At 50.6% G+C, this 15,606-nt stretch overlaps 1 protein-coding gene across 4 annotated transcripts in view; it reads right to left on the minus strand.

Moving 5' to 3' along the window:
• Positions 1–6,354: 6,354 nt before the first annotated feature.
• RAP1GAP2 (RAP1 GTPase activating protein 2) overlaps positions 6,355–15,606 on the minus strand; it is a 195,590-nt gene continuing 186,338 nt past the window's right edge. For 2 of the 4 annotated variants that reach the window (XR_004430897.1, XR_004430895.1), the window contains 2 exons: positions 11,636–12,197; positions 6,355–10,695 (listed from right to left, as the gene is read on the minus strand). Coding sequence is in view for 1 of the 4 variants with exons in the window: in XM_033185102.1 (XP_033040993.1) it covers positions 11,666–11,674; positions 12,121–12,197 (86 nt within the window). In the remaining 3 variants the exon portion in view is untranslated. The remainder of the gene's footprint in view (positions 10,696–11,635; positions 12,198–15,606) is intronic. The other 2 variants (XR_004430896.1, XM_033185102.1) reach the window with 2 other exon arrangements.

Genomic DNA, 15,606 nt, shown 5'->3' on the forward strand with positions numbered 1-15,606 from the left:
TTCTCAGCAAACTAACATGGGAACAGGAAACCAAACACCACATGTTCTCACTCATAAGTGGGAGTTGAACAGTGAGAACACATGGACACAGGGAGGAGAACATCACACACAGGGGCCTGTTGTGGGGTGGGGGCCTGGGGGAGGGATAGCATTAGGAGAAATACCTAATGTAGATGACAGGTTGATGGGTGCAACAACCAACCATGGCATGTGTATACCTATGTAACAAACCTGCACGTTCTGCACATGTACCCCAGAACTTAAAGGATAATTTAAAAAGAAAAGAAAAGAAAACGTCTTATATATAACCATGGAATACTACTCAGCCATATAAAAAGGACAAAATATGTCTTGTGCAGCAACTTGGATGGAGCTGGAAGCCATTATTCTAAATGAAATAATTCAGGAATGGAACACCAAATACCAAATGTTCTCACTTGTAAGTGGGAGCTAAGCTATGGGTATGCAAAGGCATACAGAGTGGAATAATGAGCTATGTAGACTAAGAAGTGGGAGGGTGAGAGAGGGGGTAAGGGGGAAAATACTACATATTTGGTACAATGTTCGCTGCCTGGGTGATGGATGCACTAAAATCTCAGCCTTCGTGACTATGCCGTTCATCCGTGTAACCAAAAACCACTTGTACCCCAAAAGCTATTGAAATTTTTTTAAAAATCAATGAAAATGCTCTGGTGCATAGAAAAATGTTCTTACAAGTTCTTGTGCTGTACCATTTAATTTTTTTTTTTTTATTGACGTACAACTGACAAAATTGTATAAATGTTGTTTTAAAAGTCAGCAGGAAACAAAAGTCAGTAGAAGCTTTTGCAATGTCGGTTTTACTTTCACATCACTGCTACTCTTCCCATGTTCATGAAATGGTCAGGTGTTTTTAGGTTATCAGCATAACCCAGGTTTCCGTACACCCTTTGTGTCTTTAATAAACAGGGTTCTATAGTAGACACCTACTGGGAATGAGCCAGCTCACAAGAACCCTTTAACTGCCCCCCATCACCCACGGGGCTATCTGTGGCACCCACAAGTCCAGTCCACTGGGTGGAGTTGATCGGAGTAGGAGGTCATCACCTGACCCTCTTGGGCTAATCAGAGTCTCCCTCGTGGAACTCAGAAATAGAACCAGACACTGGCCCTGGACTCCCTCCTAAATGAGGGAGATGTGGACTCATGTGTTACAGAAAAGTTCTCGCCAGAGAAACTGTGAAAGCTGCTCCGTTAGTCTGGGTCCAATCAGGAGAGAGAAGCCATGCAGTAACTTGAACAGGAAAGTTTCATATAAAAAATTTTTTTTTTTTTTTTTTTTTTTTGAGATGGAGTCTCGCTGTGTCACCCGGGCTGGAGTGCAGTGGCCGGATCTCACTCACTGCAAGCTCTGCCTCCCGGGTTCACGCCATTCTCCTGCCTCAGCCTCCCGAGTAGCTGGAACTACAGGCACCCGCCACCTCGCCTGGCTAGATTTTTGTATTTTTTAGTAGAGACGGGGTTTCACCATGTTAGCCAGGATGGTCTTGATCTCCTGACCTCGTGATCCGCCCGTCTCGGCCTCCCAAAGTGCTGGGATTACAAGCTTGAGCCACCACGCCCAGCCTAAAAAAATTCTTAACTATAGCAGGGGACTGGAGTACTGAGGGATTGGCTACTAATAAGCGAAGACAACTCTAACAAATACAGGAATCGCGGGAATAAGGAGCAGCCTCCACCCCTAAGGCTGAGATAGAGCACCCAAGGAAGAGCTGCCCGCCCCCACCACCAGGACTACGATCCAGCCCTGGATGGCCTTGGGTCACTGGATGGAAAAGTCACTGTGGTTCCACACCAGGGAAACATATTGGAAACCCACCCTCTGTTCACAGGGAGGTGTCTCACTGGAGGTCCTCTGCTGCAAGACCACCAGGGCACTTTGGTGGGGACCAGCTGACAGGAAGGGTTTGCTGGCAGGAGAAACAGCTAGCCATTGGGTGCTGCCATCCGTCACGCCCTGCAGGGAATGGGTGCTGGAGAGGCTGTGTGCCCTGAAAGAACCTGGTGCTGGCAGAGGTGCCCACCCTGCAGGAACCGGACCCCCAGATGCAGCATGTGCTACAAGAGCCAAGTGGGCATTAAGAGGTTGCCAAGCAAGCACTGGAGAACCAGGAGATGAAACTCTGTCCCTCCTGCAGTGTCTCTCTGGCACCCTCTACTGACAAAGCATGACATGATGCCAGCTGACCAAGGAAACATTGAAGGGCCCAGATCCATTTTCACAGTCCAGACAGTGAAGGGGAAATTTGGTGCTGAGATCGGCTCAGCTGGTCCTCCAGGAAAGAATAAAGCTAAACAAAAAGTCATCCCAAATCCATAAAGACAATGCCAACAACCAATAAAAAGAAAATAAATACAGAGAAGCACAGAGGAAAAAAAAAAGGCAGAGAAAAAAAAAAAAAACAGAAAGCAGAGGCAAGAGACAGCCTGAGGGCTGACAACCTTTGCTGTCTTTCATGTGGTACAGATGCATCCCTGTCCTTTGATAACAGGAGGCACTCCTGTATCTTTTTAACAGATGCTCCCCTTTTTGGCTTAAAGTAGTTTGAGCTGAGTTCAACCCCTGCAACAAAGTCATCATAGTTAATAGTAGCTGGCAATAAAAAGTCACTAAATTAAAATCTTGGATAATGTTATAATTGCTGAGTCCTTGTAATAGGTTACAGTTGTCTCTGCTGAAGTTTTATCCTTCCTAGTTTTTAGAAACTCTCTTAGTGGAAAATTCTGTAACTAAAAAAGGTAAAATCCTTTCCATTATATTCACTATTGCACTTTCAGTGACATAGGTGGATTTCACCTGGACCCCATCGTCCATGTTCCCTGGATTTTTCCTCGTATTTCTTACTAGTGATAAGTTCTTATAAAACCCAGCAACTGGCATTTTAGAACAAGACCGTAAAGACTTCCTTGCTGGTCTATTTAATTTTGTAATGGAATGTCTTGCAGGAGGATCCATAAAATTCATTTGGCCCAATAATTTGAGCAAGCGTTCTACCATCTTTCTTATGAAGTGTCTGTGCCTTTCCTAGAACAGTCTCACTGGTGTGTGTGTAATCATTCATTTGTACATTTTTATGTGGAGCTGGTTATGTTGCAGCTTGTTTTTATTAGTTCTTTGATAGAAGCTGTTTTGTGTTATTATTTCACTTGATGGAGTCAACTCATCAACTCATTCTTTTTTTGTTTATTTATTTATTTATTTATTTTTGAGATGGAGTCTCGCTCTGTCACACAGGCTGGAGTGCAGTGGCGTGATCTTGGCTCACTGCAAGCTCCGCCTCCCGGGTTCAAGCAATTCTCCTGCCTCAGCCTCCCCAGGAGCTGGGATTACAGGCGCCGCCACCTCGCCCAGCTAATTTTTTGTATCTTTTTTTTTTTTTTTTTTTGAGACAGAGTCTCGCTCTGTCACCCAGGCTGGAGTGCAGTGGCCGGATCTCGGCTCACTGCAAGCTCCGCCTCCCGGGTTCATGCCATTCTCCTGCCTCAGCCTCCCGAGTAGCTGGGACTACAGGCGCCGCCACCTCGTCCGGCTAGTTTTTTTGTATTTTTAGTAGAGACGAGGTTTCACGGTGTTAGCCAGGATGGTCTCGATCTCCTGACCTCGTGATCCGCCCGTCTCGGCCTCCCAAAGTGCTGGGATTACAGGCTTGAGCCACCGCGCCCGGCCTATTTTTGTATCTTTAGTACAGACGGAGTTTCACCATGATAGCCAGGCTGGTCTTGAACTCCTGACTTTGTGATCCACCCGCCTCGGCCTCCCAAAGTGCTGGGATTACAGGCGTGAGCCGCTGCGCCCAGCCTCTTTCGCTTATCTGCTCTAACTACTAGATGATTTTGGCTTTAACACATTTGCGACAGGGACGCTTTTCATGCACGCGTGTTAGCAATGGCTCTTTCCAGCAGCTACGTTTTGCTCCTGGGTTGCTGGTAGATTTCCGCAGTCTCCCGTCACATCTGATCATTTGTATCGGTTTGGGGAAGGAGGCTTTATCTCTGTTTTCATTTTTAACTTAAATTTTAGTTCTTTCAGGATCTGATTTTTTCTTTTCACCAAATTTCTTCTGTTTCCTGCATGATGCTCATCTTTCCTCCCAGGGCTTATGACAGGATGCCCGTGTCATTCCCACAACCGTAATACATTTTAGCCTTAAACTATTCCCAGAAAATTTCATATTTTATGTACATTTCTCTATTTGGTTCTCTCCAGTGATTCCCTTTCCTTTTCCTGCAAGATCCTACGTCTTGCTGGGAAGATGCTCTTCCAGATTGTGATGAGGATAAAAAGATTCCCTTACATAGGGGATGGTTGTCTCTCGGGTCCCCTGTCTCACTGGGCTTGAGATTATCATCATAGGAGACAGGATTATACAGAGACTGCAAACTGGATCAGTGGTTCCCAAAGTAAAAGGAACGCTGCAGCGGAATCCCCCATATGCTTATTTTAAACGCAGATTCCTGGGCCCCACGCAGACCCATTAATCTCTGCAGTAGTGCCTGAAATCTGCATTTTGACAGTACCTCCAGGTAATTTCTATGCACGCGAAAGCTGAACTGCTAGAAAAGAAGGTCTCTCTCCAGGTGGGAGCAGTATCTGTTCTGCAGGACAGGGGACGGTCTGCAGTTGAGGGTGGCCGTCTGCAGCTACTCCAACACGTATCACTGCTGCCTGAAGAAATAGCCATCTAACGTCTCCTTCCCAGGATCCTCATCCTAAGGTGTCAAAATGATGTCTCAGTCTTCCTCTCTGGAACTTAACTCTGGTTTTCATAAACAGCGAGTGCCATAATCACCAGGTGTACCATTCCGTGGTTGAGGGTTTGGGTGGACTCAGCAAATTTTCCCATTTCAAATCGAGAAGACCACTGAGGTCACTGGAACCAGCCACAGAGCTCCCCCAGGCCTGCAGAGCAGCACCATCTCACCAGAACCAGCTATAAAATCAACACCTCATTCCCCCAGGAAATGTAAGAGGAGGACAGGCTCCATGAAGCAGGGAGGACATTTGACTTTTGCAGTGGTGAATTTTACATGTCCACTTGACTGGGCTAAGGGATGCCCAGATAGCAAGCAAAACATTTCTGCCATGTGTCTGAGGGGCTTCCAGAAGAGATGAGCCCTTGAACCAGTGGACGGAGTAAATAAGACCCACCCTCACCACTGTGGTTGGGCATCATCCAGTCTGATGAGGGCCTGACCCAAAAAAAGTGGAGGAAAGGCAAATTAGCTCTCTCTGCTCGAGCCGTGTGGAAATCTACCATCTCCCGCCCTTGGGGTCAGTGCCCCTTGTCCTCAGGTGCTCAGCCTTAGACTGGGACATATGCCACCAACCCACCAGTACTCAAGCTTTGAGTTGGACTAGAACTACAGCCAAGCCAGCCTTCCTACAAGCTGCTCCCACTCGATGACCAAGTCTAACAGGGAGGGTAATTTAAGACTCTTTCTTGTGATATGCGGGGCTCCTCAGGTGACGGCTTTGGCTAGAGGACTCCCCGGTGGCCTTCCTGAACTTTTTTTTTTTTTTTGACGGAGTGTCACTCCGTCACCCAGGCTGGAGTGCGGTGGCCCTATCTGGGCTCACTGCAACCTCTGCCTCCTGGGTACAAGCAATTCTCGTGCCCCAGCCTCCCAAGTAGCTGGGATTACAGGCATGTGCCACCACACCCACTCATTTTTTGCATTTTAGTAGAGACGGGGTTTCACCGTGTTGCCCAAGCTGGTCTCGAACTCCTGAGCTCAGGTGATCTGCCCACCTCAGCCTCCAAAGTGCTGAGATGACAGGCATGAGCCACTGCACCCAGCCTTTTTGTTGTTGCTGTTGTTTTGAAATACAGCCTTACTCTGTTGCCCAGGCTGGTGTGCACTGGCACATTCACAGATCACTGCAGCCTTGACTTCGCAGGCTCAAGTGATCCTCCCGTCTCAGCCTCCTGAATACCTGGGACCACAGGTACGCGCCACCTGCCCAGCTAATTTTTTAGCGTTTTTTTGGGGTTTTGTTGGTTTTTGGTTGTTTTTTTTTTTTTTTGGTACACATTGGCCCTCACTGTGTTGCCCAGGCTAGTCTCAAATCCTTAGGCTCAAGAGATCCTCCCGCCTCAGCCTCCCAAAATGTTAGGGTTATAGGTAGGAGCTACCATGCCCGGCCACTTTTCTAATTGTCGTCAGTGTTTTAAACATCAACAGTTAATGTAAATGTTTAAAAATACGTTTCAGGCTAAAGTAACATATCTATTGGCCAGAGAATATGCAACTTCCAGGGAACTGAAAAGTGACCCCCAGGCCCAGCGTCCCATGCAAAAGAAGTCTGAACACTGATGGACACAAAATATGTTATTTATTGTCAATTTCTGCAAAGACACATTTAAGCAACAAAATATACATTTGTCAACCTTTTAGAATTTGTTTTGTACATTAACAAATACAATGTGCTACCATAGCAATAAATTAAATGTACATTATTTACATTACATAGGCAGTTGGGGTCTACGAATCACCTCCTCACTAAGAGGAAAGAAAGGAAAGTCGTCGTCACGTGGAGCATCACTTCCAAGCCACAGTTCTTAGGTTCGACCACACAGGGGAGTCTGCACACTCACACGCCAGCAGTCCCCGAGCTGGAGTGCCCAAGGGTAACACCCGAGACAAGAGAGAGCTGCACGCATGCTAAGGGGCAGGAAGGGGGGTTTCACGTTGCCAAGCAGAAATGTCACAAAATCAAGACGATGGCAATTAAATTCCAGTCTTCCAGCCAAATGCCCCCCTCCCCAGGGCTGGTAAGGCACAGGACAGAGCCGCTGCCACACAGCCTCTCACTCGGCAGGGCCCTGCTGCCCTTGGCCCTAGTGGGGCTTGTCTTCCCCCTCCCAAAGGGGCACATGGTCCAGCTGAAGGGAGGGAGACGTGGGATCGGGGTGGACAAGGGGCTGGCGGTAAAACAGAGCTTGGTGAAAGAATACCCCAGCCAGCCCCACCAGGCTGCAGGATCAGCCTTGGCCAACTTTACTGGCCTCCCCTTGCCTCGATAAGGGGTAGCTAGAGGCCGGGGGAGGAGCCGAGGGGTCCTGAGCATGGCTGACTGGCCTGGTCCCTGCTGGCCGCCTGTAGCCATGAGATCGACTCGAACCCCCGACTGCTCAAAACAGATCCGTCTCTACTGACTTTGAAAGCAATACGAAAGGTAGTGTTTGAGGTGGCACCTTAAAGGGTCAGGGGAGAAAAGTAAAAGAGGCTCTTGTCCTGCCTTGTCACGGGAGCCTGGGTTTCTATTAACTACCGTCGTTTCAGAATCAGGGAGAAATGAAGAGTTTTTCTCTGACCACTTTGCCTCTTAATTTAGGAAAAAGGAAGCTTTTTTCCTTATGCTGGAAACAGCATAAGGGTTGGTGAACAGCATCTTTTTCCCTGGCCTCCACCCCCATGACACGCTGGAGCTGAGGAACCGATCCCACTGAGGAACAGTTCACCGAATCCCTTTCCCTCCTCGTTTTCTTGATTCAAGCTGCATCCAAAGCCCAGGGGTCTTCGCTGAAAAATCCAAGAGACTCTCCCTTCTGATGAAAAAGAGCAGAAACTGCGGCTTCACCAGCATCCCTGACTGCTCACCTCCAAGCCAGCGCCAAGGCAGCAGCTAACTGGTTTCCTCAAAACCCAGGACCCCAGGAAACACAGTCACTTTTCAACCAACCACGTAGGTGGTGCAGAGGAAGGGATTCTGGGTGGAGGGTTCTAATCCCAGCTTTGCCACCAGCCAGCTGTGTGACCTCAAGCACGTTATTCCCCTCACCTGGGCTAAGATTTCTCATCTGGACGATGACATGGTTGGATGAGATGCTAAAAGGAACCAGCAGGCTTGGGTGTTGAGATGATGCCGACAAAGCTGAACCACTGAATCTTTTTCAAGAAACGGCATTTTTACATTAATTGGCATAGACAGACACTCTCGTTAAGACCTATCGCGAGCTTTTCTGCACCTGTTTTTAAGCATCAACTGAGCTGGAGGTATATGGGTGGCCCCACAGTGCCTGAAAAGTAGTTTCTTCAGTGAGTCAGGCAGTTCCCAGAGCCAGAGATGTGTCCCGGAAAACACCCCCTCGTGGAGATCACAGTGGAAACGCCTCAAACACCAGCAGGAGCACCATCTAGATGAGCCTAGTCACAAGGGCCAATGAGGCTTGAGCAAATCTTTGAGCCCCAAGACTGGGCGCAGCATAAAAGGAAAGATATTTTAGATCATAGCAGATGTAGGGACAGCGTGGGGGGGAGCAGCCCTCCAGGAACGTGAGCTGCCTGCTGCATGGTCTGGAGGAGCGAGGGGAGGCTGGGCCATCCTTGCTCTCCTCCTCCCTCTCAGCACTGGCACCCTGGGTGGGCTGGAAGTGCACACTATGGAAGCCACAGGATGGAGCTTCTAGAGAGAGTGGGGCGTGGCCGGAGGGAAGAGGCATTTGGGATCCTGTTCAGAGCAGTCCAATAGCAAACCAGGGGTGGAGACCCCATCTCAGGTCTATGCTTCTCTGAGGGCCACCCAGCCATCCTGCCTACCAGCTCAGAGACAGGGACAAAGCCCTCCGAGGAGGCAGCAGGCGGCAAGGGTCAGCCAGCGCAGTGGGGACAGGCAGGTATGGGATTCCCAAATGGGACAGCCTGGTGACAACCTGGAAACCCCAGAGGACTCCAGATGGCAATGTGACATGGCCCATCCACCAAGCAACTGTCATGCTGGCTTCCCAGAGAGGCAAGCCAGAGCCCTGCATCTGTTCTGAAAGAAAGGCAGTTTGACCTTTCCAGTGCCTCCAGAAGCCCAGCCAACAAAACACGGCCAGAATGTACAGGCGTCATTCCAGCAGTAAGGGCTCCTATGGTGACTTGTCATAAAAGCTAAACAGATAGATATTTTATTGATCTTCTAACAAGAATAAATTTTACTAGACTAGTACTTTGGGGAAAGTACTAGTGAAGGGAGAGCTCCTGTCCAGCCTGCAAACAGGATTCAATCATTCCCACACACGTGGCGGGGAGGAAGGATCACAATGTTGCTTGAATGGCAGAAGCTATGGGGAAAATCTCACAATGTCAGTAAAAAAAAAAAAAAAAAAAAAAAAAAAAAGTAGTATTTATATCTTGGGCATAGGTCCAGATCCCTACAGGAATAAAGCATTCGGCTGGAAATCCTTGTCATCGGTCATGGGGCAGGTGCCCAGCCGGTGTCACTCCGCAGCCCTGTCTGCACTGAAAGCTGTTCTTCAGGCTCATTTTACCTGGAGGATGCCCACCTTAACCCCAGCCCAGGCCCATCAGCAGAGAAGCCCACGGTGCTGCAGACTCGGAAGCGGGAGAAGCCAGGAGGGGGTGTCCTTGGAGGTGAGCTGGCTGTCCCAGCAAGGGGGCTCTGCTGAGGGTGGGAGTGGCAGGTGGGTCACAGGGTCTGAACCACACCCAGATGGGGCCCGGGTCGCAGGAACCCTTCAGATGTGACAGCTGCGTACAGACCCGCAGCTGGAGAGGGGAATAGGATTGAGGGGGTCGAGTCCCAGATGCAGCTGCCAAAGGGCACAGTAGCTGGACTGGGCCCCCCAAGACTCCAGGGGCATAAGCTGCTGAGGGCAACTGTGCCCCTTCCCCACCCAGGGGCCTGATCAGAACCTGAAAGTCATCCCCCACCTCACCTCTTCCCTGGCGTACATGGGGAGGGGAGGTAACTGCATCTTCCTTGAACCTCCACTGTCAGCAGAGACCTGGGCTCCAGACTGGCCCTCAGGCCCTGAGGTTCTCCTCAACCAACACAGCAGCATCCCAGCACCAGCTCCTTCGCTCTCCCTGAATTCCTTCTCACTGTTGGCTTCCCACCCCTTTGTGGGAAAAATACCTCCTCAGAGGAAAGAGACTGCCTTGGGGCTGCCCCCACCACAGCAGCCACAATCAGGAGAAACTGGGTGGAACCCAAAGTTCCTGCCACAGTCCAGGAAGTGTCCCGGCCCATCCAGCTCTGTCTCTGAGCTTGAACTGGCTGGAGCCCCGCTCACAGTACACTGGCAGCAGGGGCGGAGCAGCCCTGGGTCTACGTCAGCAGATGGGAAAGATGCTCAGCACAGAAACAGATAGACTGTTTAGAACTCCAGAGATAGGGGGGCAATAGTGCCGAATTTTATCAGGATGGCCTCAAGGATGCTACGAATCTTGGCTCCTGGGAACATGACGCCTCCACCACCAAGTGTATTCCCGGTAGTAAAGCCTACCACATCCGGGAAGGCACTGCCCCATGGCCAAGACCCTCACCGAGGCTCTGCTCCTTCCCCCAACTCTGTCTCTGAGGCAGACCAGCTCCCCAGTCACTGCTGAACTCCCCCGATATCCCCCTTTGCCCAACTCTCTTTTCCTCTCCAGGCTGCGCAGGATGATAAAGGACCCGGACATCACACTGGGAGGTCAGGAGCGGGAGGAACCTGAGGAAGAAGGCCTCGCCCAGAGATGGGAGGTGCTGGGAGGGCATGTAGATGAGGGCGGAGGCAGGGCTGTGGCCAGAATGGGACACCTGGACCGACAGCACGTCTGTGGGCAGGTGGCCGGGGAGTGGCGGGGCTGGGACTGTCAGGGTCATCGTCGGCACTCCCAAACTGCTGGAACAGGAGCCTTTTCCAGGACAGAAGAGGGGCTTCCCTGAGGAGACAAGGAGGAAGGAGGCGATGAGCGAACATTCCGTACAGGAAGCAGGGGACGATGCGGATGCCGGGAGGAAGAGGTGGGGAACGCGCCTGCCATGGCTACAGCTCATTGGATACACTTAGGAGCAGGAGGCACCCGACGTAAGGGTGCTCCACCTTGCGTGGCCCGAGAAGCTGCGCGTAGCCACGGCTTTGGTGGGCAGTGACGTCCGGAGTGCGTGATGGGAGCCGGGGGTGAAGGTCCACATGCCCATCTGTCTTCTGCTTTTTCATAAATCAGGTTGAACATAAAGTGGGTTCGGTTGTACCCTCCCCTTTTGCTCCAGCTGTGGAGCCCCATGTGGGGAGAGGGCTGGGGGCTCAGATGGGTCTCTGGTGCCTTCCCCAGCGGAAATCCAGGCCTTGATGGGGGCAAGCTAGACCTATGGCCACTCTGCTGAAACCGCGTGGCCCCTCAAAGCAGGCAGGGGCAGAGACCTCCTGGGGTGGTCCCTCACAGTGCTGACTGCCAGGGGCATCTCCCAGCAGGGAGGGAGGACACACCTCAGCCCAGGGCCTCCGCCAAAGACACAAGGAGGGAACAGCTGCCTGAGGGCAGGGGAGCAAGGCAGCACTCAGGAACTCCTCCCTCCTGGGTCAGAAGCCGGCTTGGACAACTCCCCTTCTGCCTGCGGGAACCAGACTCCATCAGTGGAAGGGAGGCCTATCTAGTACGTCTGGTCCAGTGTTACTGAGAACCTCCTTTCCATCTGCACACAGGCCATCTGCCCCTCCTTTCCTGTCGCAGCCCTTCAGGGGCGAGGCAACTCTTTGGACCTCCCCAGCTGGCGGGATCTCTCCGGCCGCTCTGAGGTTATGAGGCCGCTACACCCTGATGTAAAAGAAACACACGTCCCCCTCACGGCCACAGCAGGACAAACATTCATTCAACCCACCTTGGACAGGCGAAGGACTCCGCTTTCAGATTAGTGACCCTGTTTCAACAAAAATCCATACCGGAGTTTAAAATAACCAGACAGCACAGGCCCCTTCTACGGCGGCTCTGTGCACGTAGCTCTCAACAGTCTGGCGAGCTCAGGAAGGGACTCGGGACCCCAGGAACCAGCCCTTCCCACCTCACATCTGGGCCTGGAGCTCTCGATAGTCTGGCGAGCTCAGGAAGGCACTTGGGGCCCCAGGAACCAGCCCTTTCCACCTCACATCTGGACCTGGCCGCATCCAGAGGTGTAGCTCTAACTCAGGAGTGTGGCCAAAGTGGCTGGAACCCCGAGCCACAGCCTGCACCTGCTGGAGCCAGACCTCCCCAGAGCTTCCCCTGCCTCCTTCGGGGGAGCCCCCTCTGGGATGTCTGAGCCCTCTTCCTCTGGCCTCTGCAGGAAAGTGGAGTGTGGGGTGTGGGAGGTGTTCACTGCCGCCTTACCGCACCAGAGCTGGCGTGGCTGAGCTTGTCAAAGCGGAATTTCAGGTTCGATCTTGGGGAGTTTCTGCTTTTGGCATCTAAGAAAAAGAAGAATGGCTGTGAAAGGAGGGTGGAGCTGTGGAGGCCACCGGGGCTACCTGTGGGGACTGGCCAGGGAGGCCAGGGGAAGGGGGCCTCCTGTCCTCCACCAGAACTAGGCGCTCCAGCTGACCTGTGCCGACCCAGGAGAGCCAACTCCTAGATTATAGAATTGTGGTGAGCTGGTTCTTCAACTCAGGCCATTTTTTTTTTTTGAGACGGAATCTCGCTCTGTCGCCCAGGCTGGAGTGCAGTGGCCGGATCTCAGCTCACTGCAAGCTCCGCCTCCCGGGTTTACGCCATTCTCCTGCCTCAGCCTCCCGAGTAGCTGGGACTACAGGCGCCCGCCACCTCGCCCGGCTAGTTTTTTTGTATTTTCTAGTAGAGTCGGGGTTTCACCGTGTTAGCCAGGATGGTCTCGATCTCCTGACCTCGTGATCCGCCTGTCTCGGCCTCCCAAAGTGCTCGGATTATAGGCTTGAGCCACCGCGCCCGGCCAACTCAGGCCATTTTTAAAACCTGAATTATATATAAGCTTACAGTTCAATACATTATATTCAACAGAGGTAATGAATACTTGAAATTTGTCACTTCCTGTTTTTCTGTTTTACGATTATCTGTGCTCTTACATCTATTGTATCCACGTGGTAGAAACACCCCAAAGATGATGGCTACAGGGCCGGGCGTGGTGGCTCAAGCCTGTAATCCCAGCACTTGGGAGGCCGAGACGGGCGGATCACGAGGTCAGGAGATCGAGACCATCCTGGCTAACACGGTGAAACCCCGTCTCTACTAAAAAAATACAAAAAATTAGCCGGGCGAGATGGCGGGCGCCTGTAGTCCCAGCTACTCGGGAGGCTGAGGCGAGAGAATGGCGTAAACCCGGGAGGCGGAGCTTGCAGTGAGCTGAGATCCGGCCACTGCACTCCAGCCTGGGCGACAGAGCGAGACTCCGTCTCAAAAAAAAATAAAAAATAAAAAAAAATAAAAAAAAAAAAAGATGATGGCTACAGTGTATCTTCTTCCCAATTCCGTGTTTGAGGACCTCACATCCGTAGCTTGAGATCAGCCATGACAAGCGTATTTACACCACAGGAATTGGCACGTGCTACAAATCATGGCTTGATTTATTGTTTTGTTGTCTAGACTTAAGGAACTAATAGAAAAAAAGTAATGTACATTAAACTTCAAAACATGTTGCGTCTGCAGCAAGAAAACTAAGAAAGTATCCTTTCGGGTTTTGAAAACTTTTCTCAGATACAGCAAAGAAATTACTCATGTTACTGACGAATGAATGAAGTTCTCTTAATATAAAATACTCGTGGCCAGGCACGGTAGCTCACACCTGTAACCCCAGCACTTTGGGAGGCCGAGGAAGGCAGATCACCTGAGGTCAGGAGTTCAAGACCAGCCTGGCCAACAAGGAGAAACCCCATCTCTACTAAAAGTACAAAAATTAGCCGGGGGTGGTGGCCCATGCCTGTAATCTCAGCTACTCCGAAGGCTGAGGCAGGAGAATTGCCTGAATTCGGGAGGCGGAGATTGCAGTGAGCTGAGATTGTGCCATTGCACTCCAACCTGGGTGACAGAGTGTGACTTCTGTCTCAAAAAAGAAGAAGAAGAAAAAATATATATATGTGTGTGTAGATATATATTATATACTATATATAATATATACATATGTATATATTAGAGGACATGTTCAGTATATATAATATATACTATAATATAAAAGCATATTCTGCGAGAATCAGCTGGACATATGGGATTTACGGTAAAGAATATTATCTACCTCTTATTTGTACACTGGGTTTGACATCCGTGGTGTAATAAAATTCCGTGTGTGTGAGTGGTGGCAGAGCCCAGGGTCAACATTCCCTGCTGTGCCCCGCTGGCAGGAGGGCCACTTGACTTTCTGGTTCTCCCCTGGCCGAGGGTATCGAAAGCTTAGTGCAGCCTTCCTGGAAGCTGCTGGCTGGTTCGTGGTGCTTTGAATCAAGGAGTTCCACGCAGGGATATGACACCTCTGTGTAACCTGTCAATCCTCTTGTGGGCCCCAGGAAGCCCAGGTAGGAAATGACCATGATCAGATATCTGAGATTATAGAGACTACATGTCAGGCCACCTCTCCCCTTACTCCCTGCCTCTCCCTAGACTCAGCCGAACAGCATCAAACAGGTTCCCAGATCTCCCCAAGCCCACACTGATCCTGTGGGTACCAAGCACATCTTTCGTGGGCTGGGGGTGAAAAGCAGCCCATCGGGGTTAAATGCTGTGTGGAGAAAAGGTGTGTAAGAGGCAGCATCACTGTGTGGTGTGGGAAGCGCCAGCCAGGAGTCACCAGACCTGCTCCACGTCCCTTCTGCCCTTGGTAACCTTCAGTAACCTGCAGAGACTCTCTAATTCCTTTACTCAAAACCTTCCTTACTTTGATACTTATTTACCACCAAGTGACAGCCAGGCTTGGTTACAGATTCCTTCATTCATTCTTTCAGTATTTAAGTCTTATTTAAAAAAAAAAAAAATCAGGCCAGGCGCGGTGGCTCACGCCTGTAATCCCAGCACTTTGGGAGACCGAGGTGGGCAAATCAGGAGGTCAGGAGTTCAAGACCAGCCTGGCTAACATGGTGAAACTCTCTCTACTAAAAATACAAAAATTAGCTGGGTGTGGTGGCGTGTGTCTGTAATTCCAGCTACTCGGGAGGCTGAGGCAGGTGAATCACTTGAACCTGGGAGGCGGAGCTTGCAGTGAGCTGAGATCCGGCCACTGCACCCCAGCCTGGGCAACAGAGCGAGACTCCGTCTCAAATAAAAAATAATAAAATCAGGGAAAGTATATTTCTACCCCCTTTTACAGATGAGGAAACTGAGGCTCAGAGAGATGGACCTGTCAATGCCACAACCAGGATTTGAACCCAGCTCTGCAGCTGCCCAACCCCCGGGGGCTAAATGAAAGAAGGTACATGAACTCTTCCACTCACTGAGAAACACGCAGGCAAAGGGTCACTGGCTGTGGAATCACGATCTTCCCTTTATCTCTGACACTGCAGGTTCCCTTTGCAACATCCCTTCACTGTGCAAACCCCAGGATCATTTTGGCTTCAGCCACCCTGATGGTCCATTCCTGTGTTTCTACCATTGAGACTAGAGTTTCTCAACCAAATGACACTGGGGGTCAGAGAATTCTTTGTCTGATGCGGTTGGGAGGCTGTCCTGTACACTGCTTACAGCCTCTGTCTATGACCTCTGCCCACTAGGTGCCAGTAGCTCCCCTCTGAAATTGTGAAAATCAAAAATGTCGCCGGACATTGCCAGACGTCCATGGGGGAGCAAGACTGCCCCTAGCTCAGAACTGCTGACTATGCTATTGTCTCATGCCCATTCTTTAACCAACACCGAGGTTAACAG

Source organism: Trachypithecus francoisi, unplaced genomic scaffold (assembly GCF_009764315.1).
Source record: "Trachypithecus francoisi isolate TF-2019V2 unplaced genomic scaffold, Tfra_2.0 Lachesis_group20, whole genome shotgun sequence".
Classification (NCBI taxonomy): Eukaryota; Metazoa; Chordata; class Mammalia; order Primates; family Cercopithecidae; genus Trachypithecus; species Trachypithecus francoisi.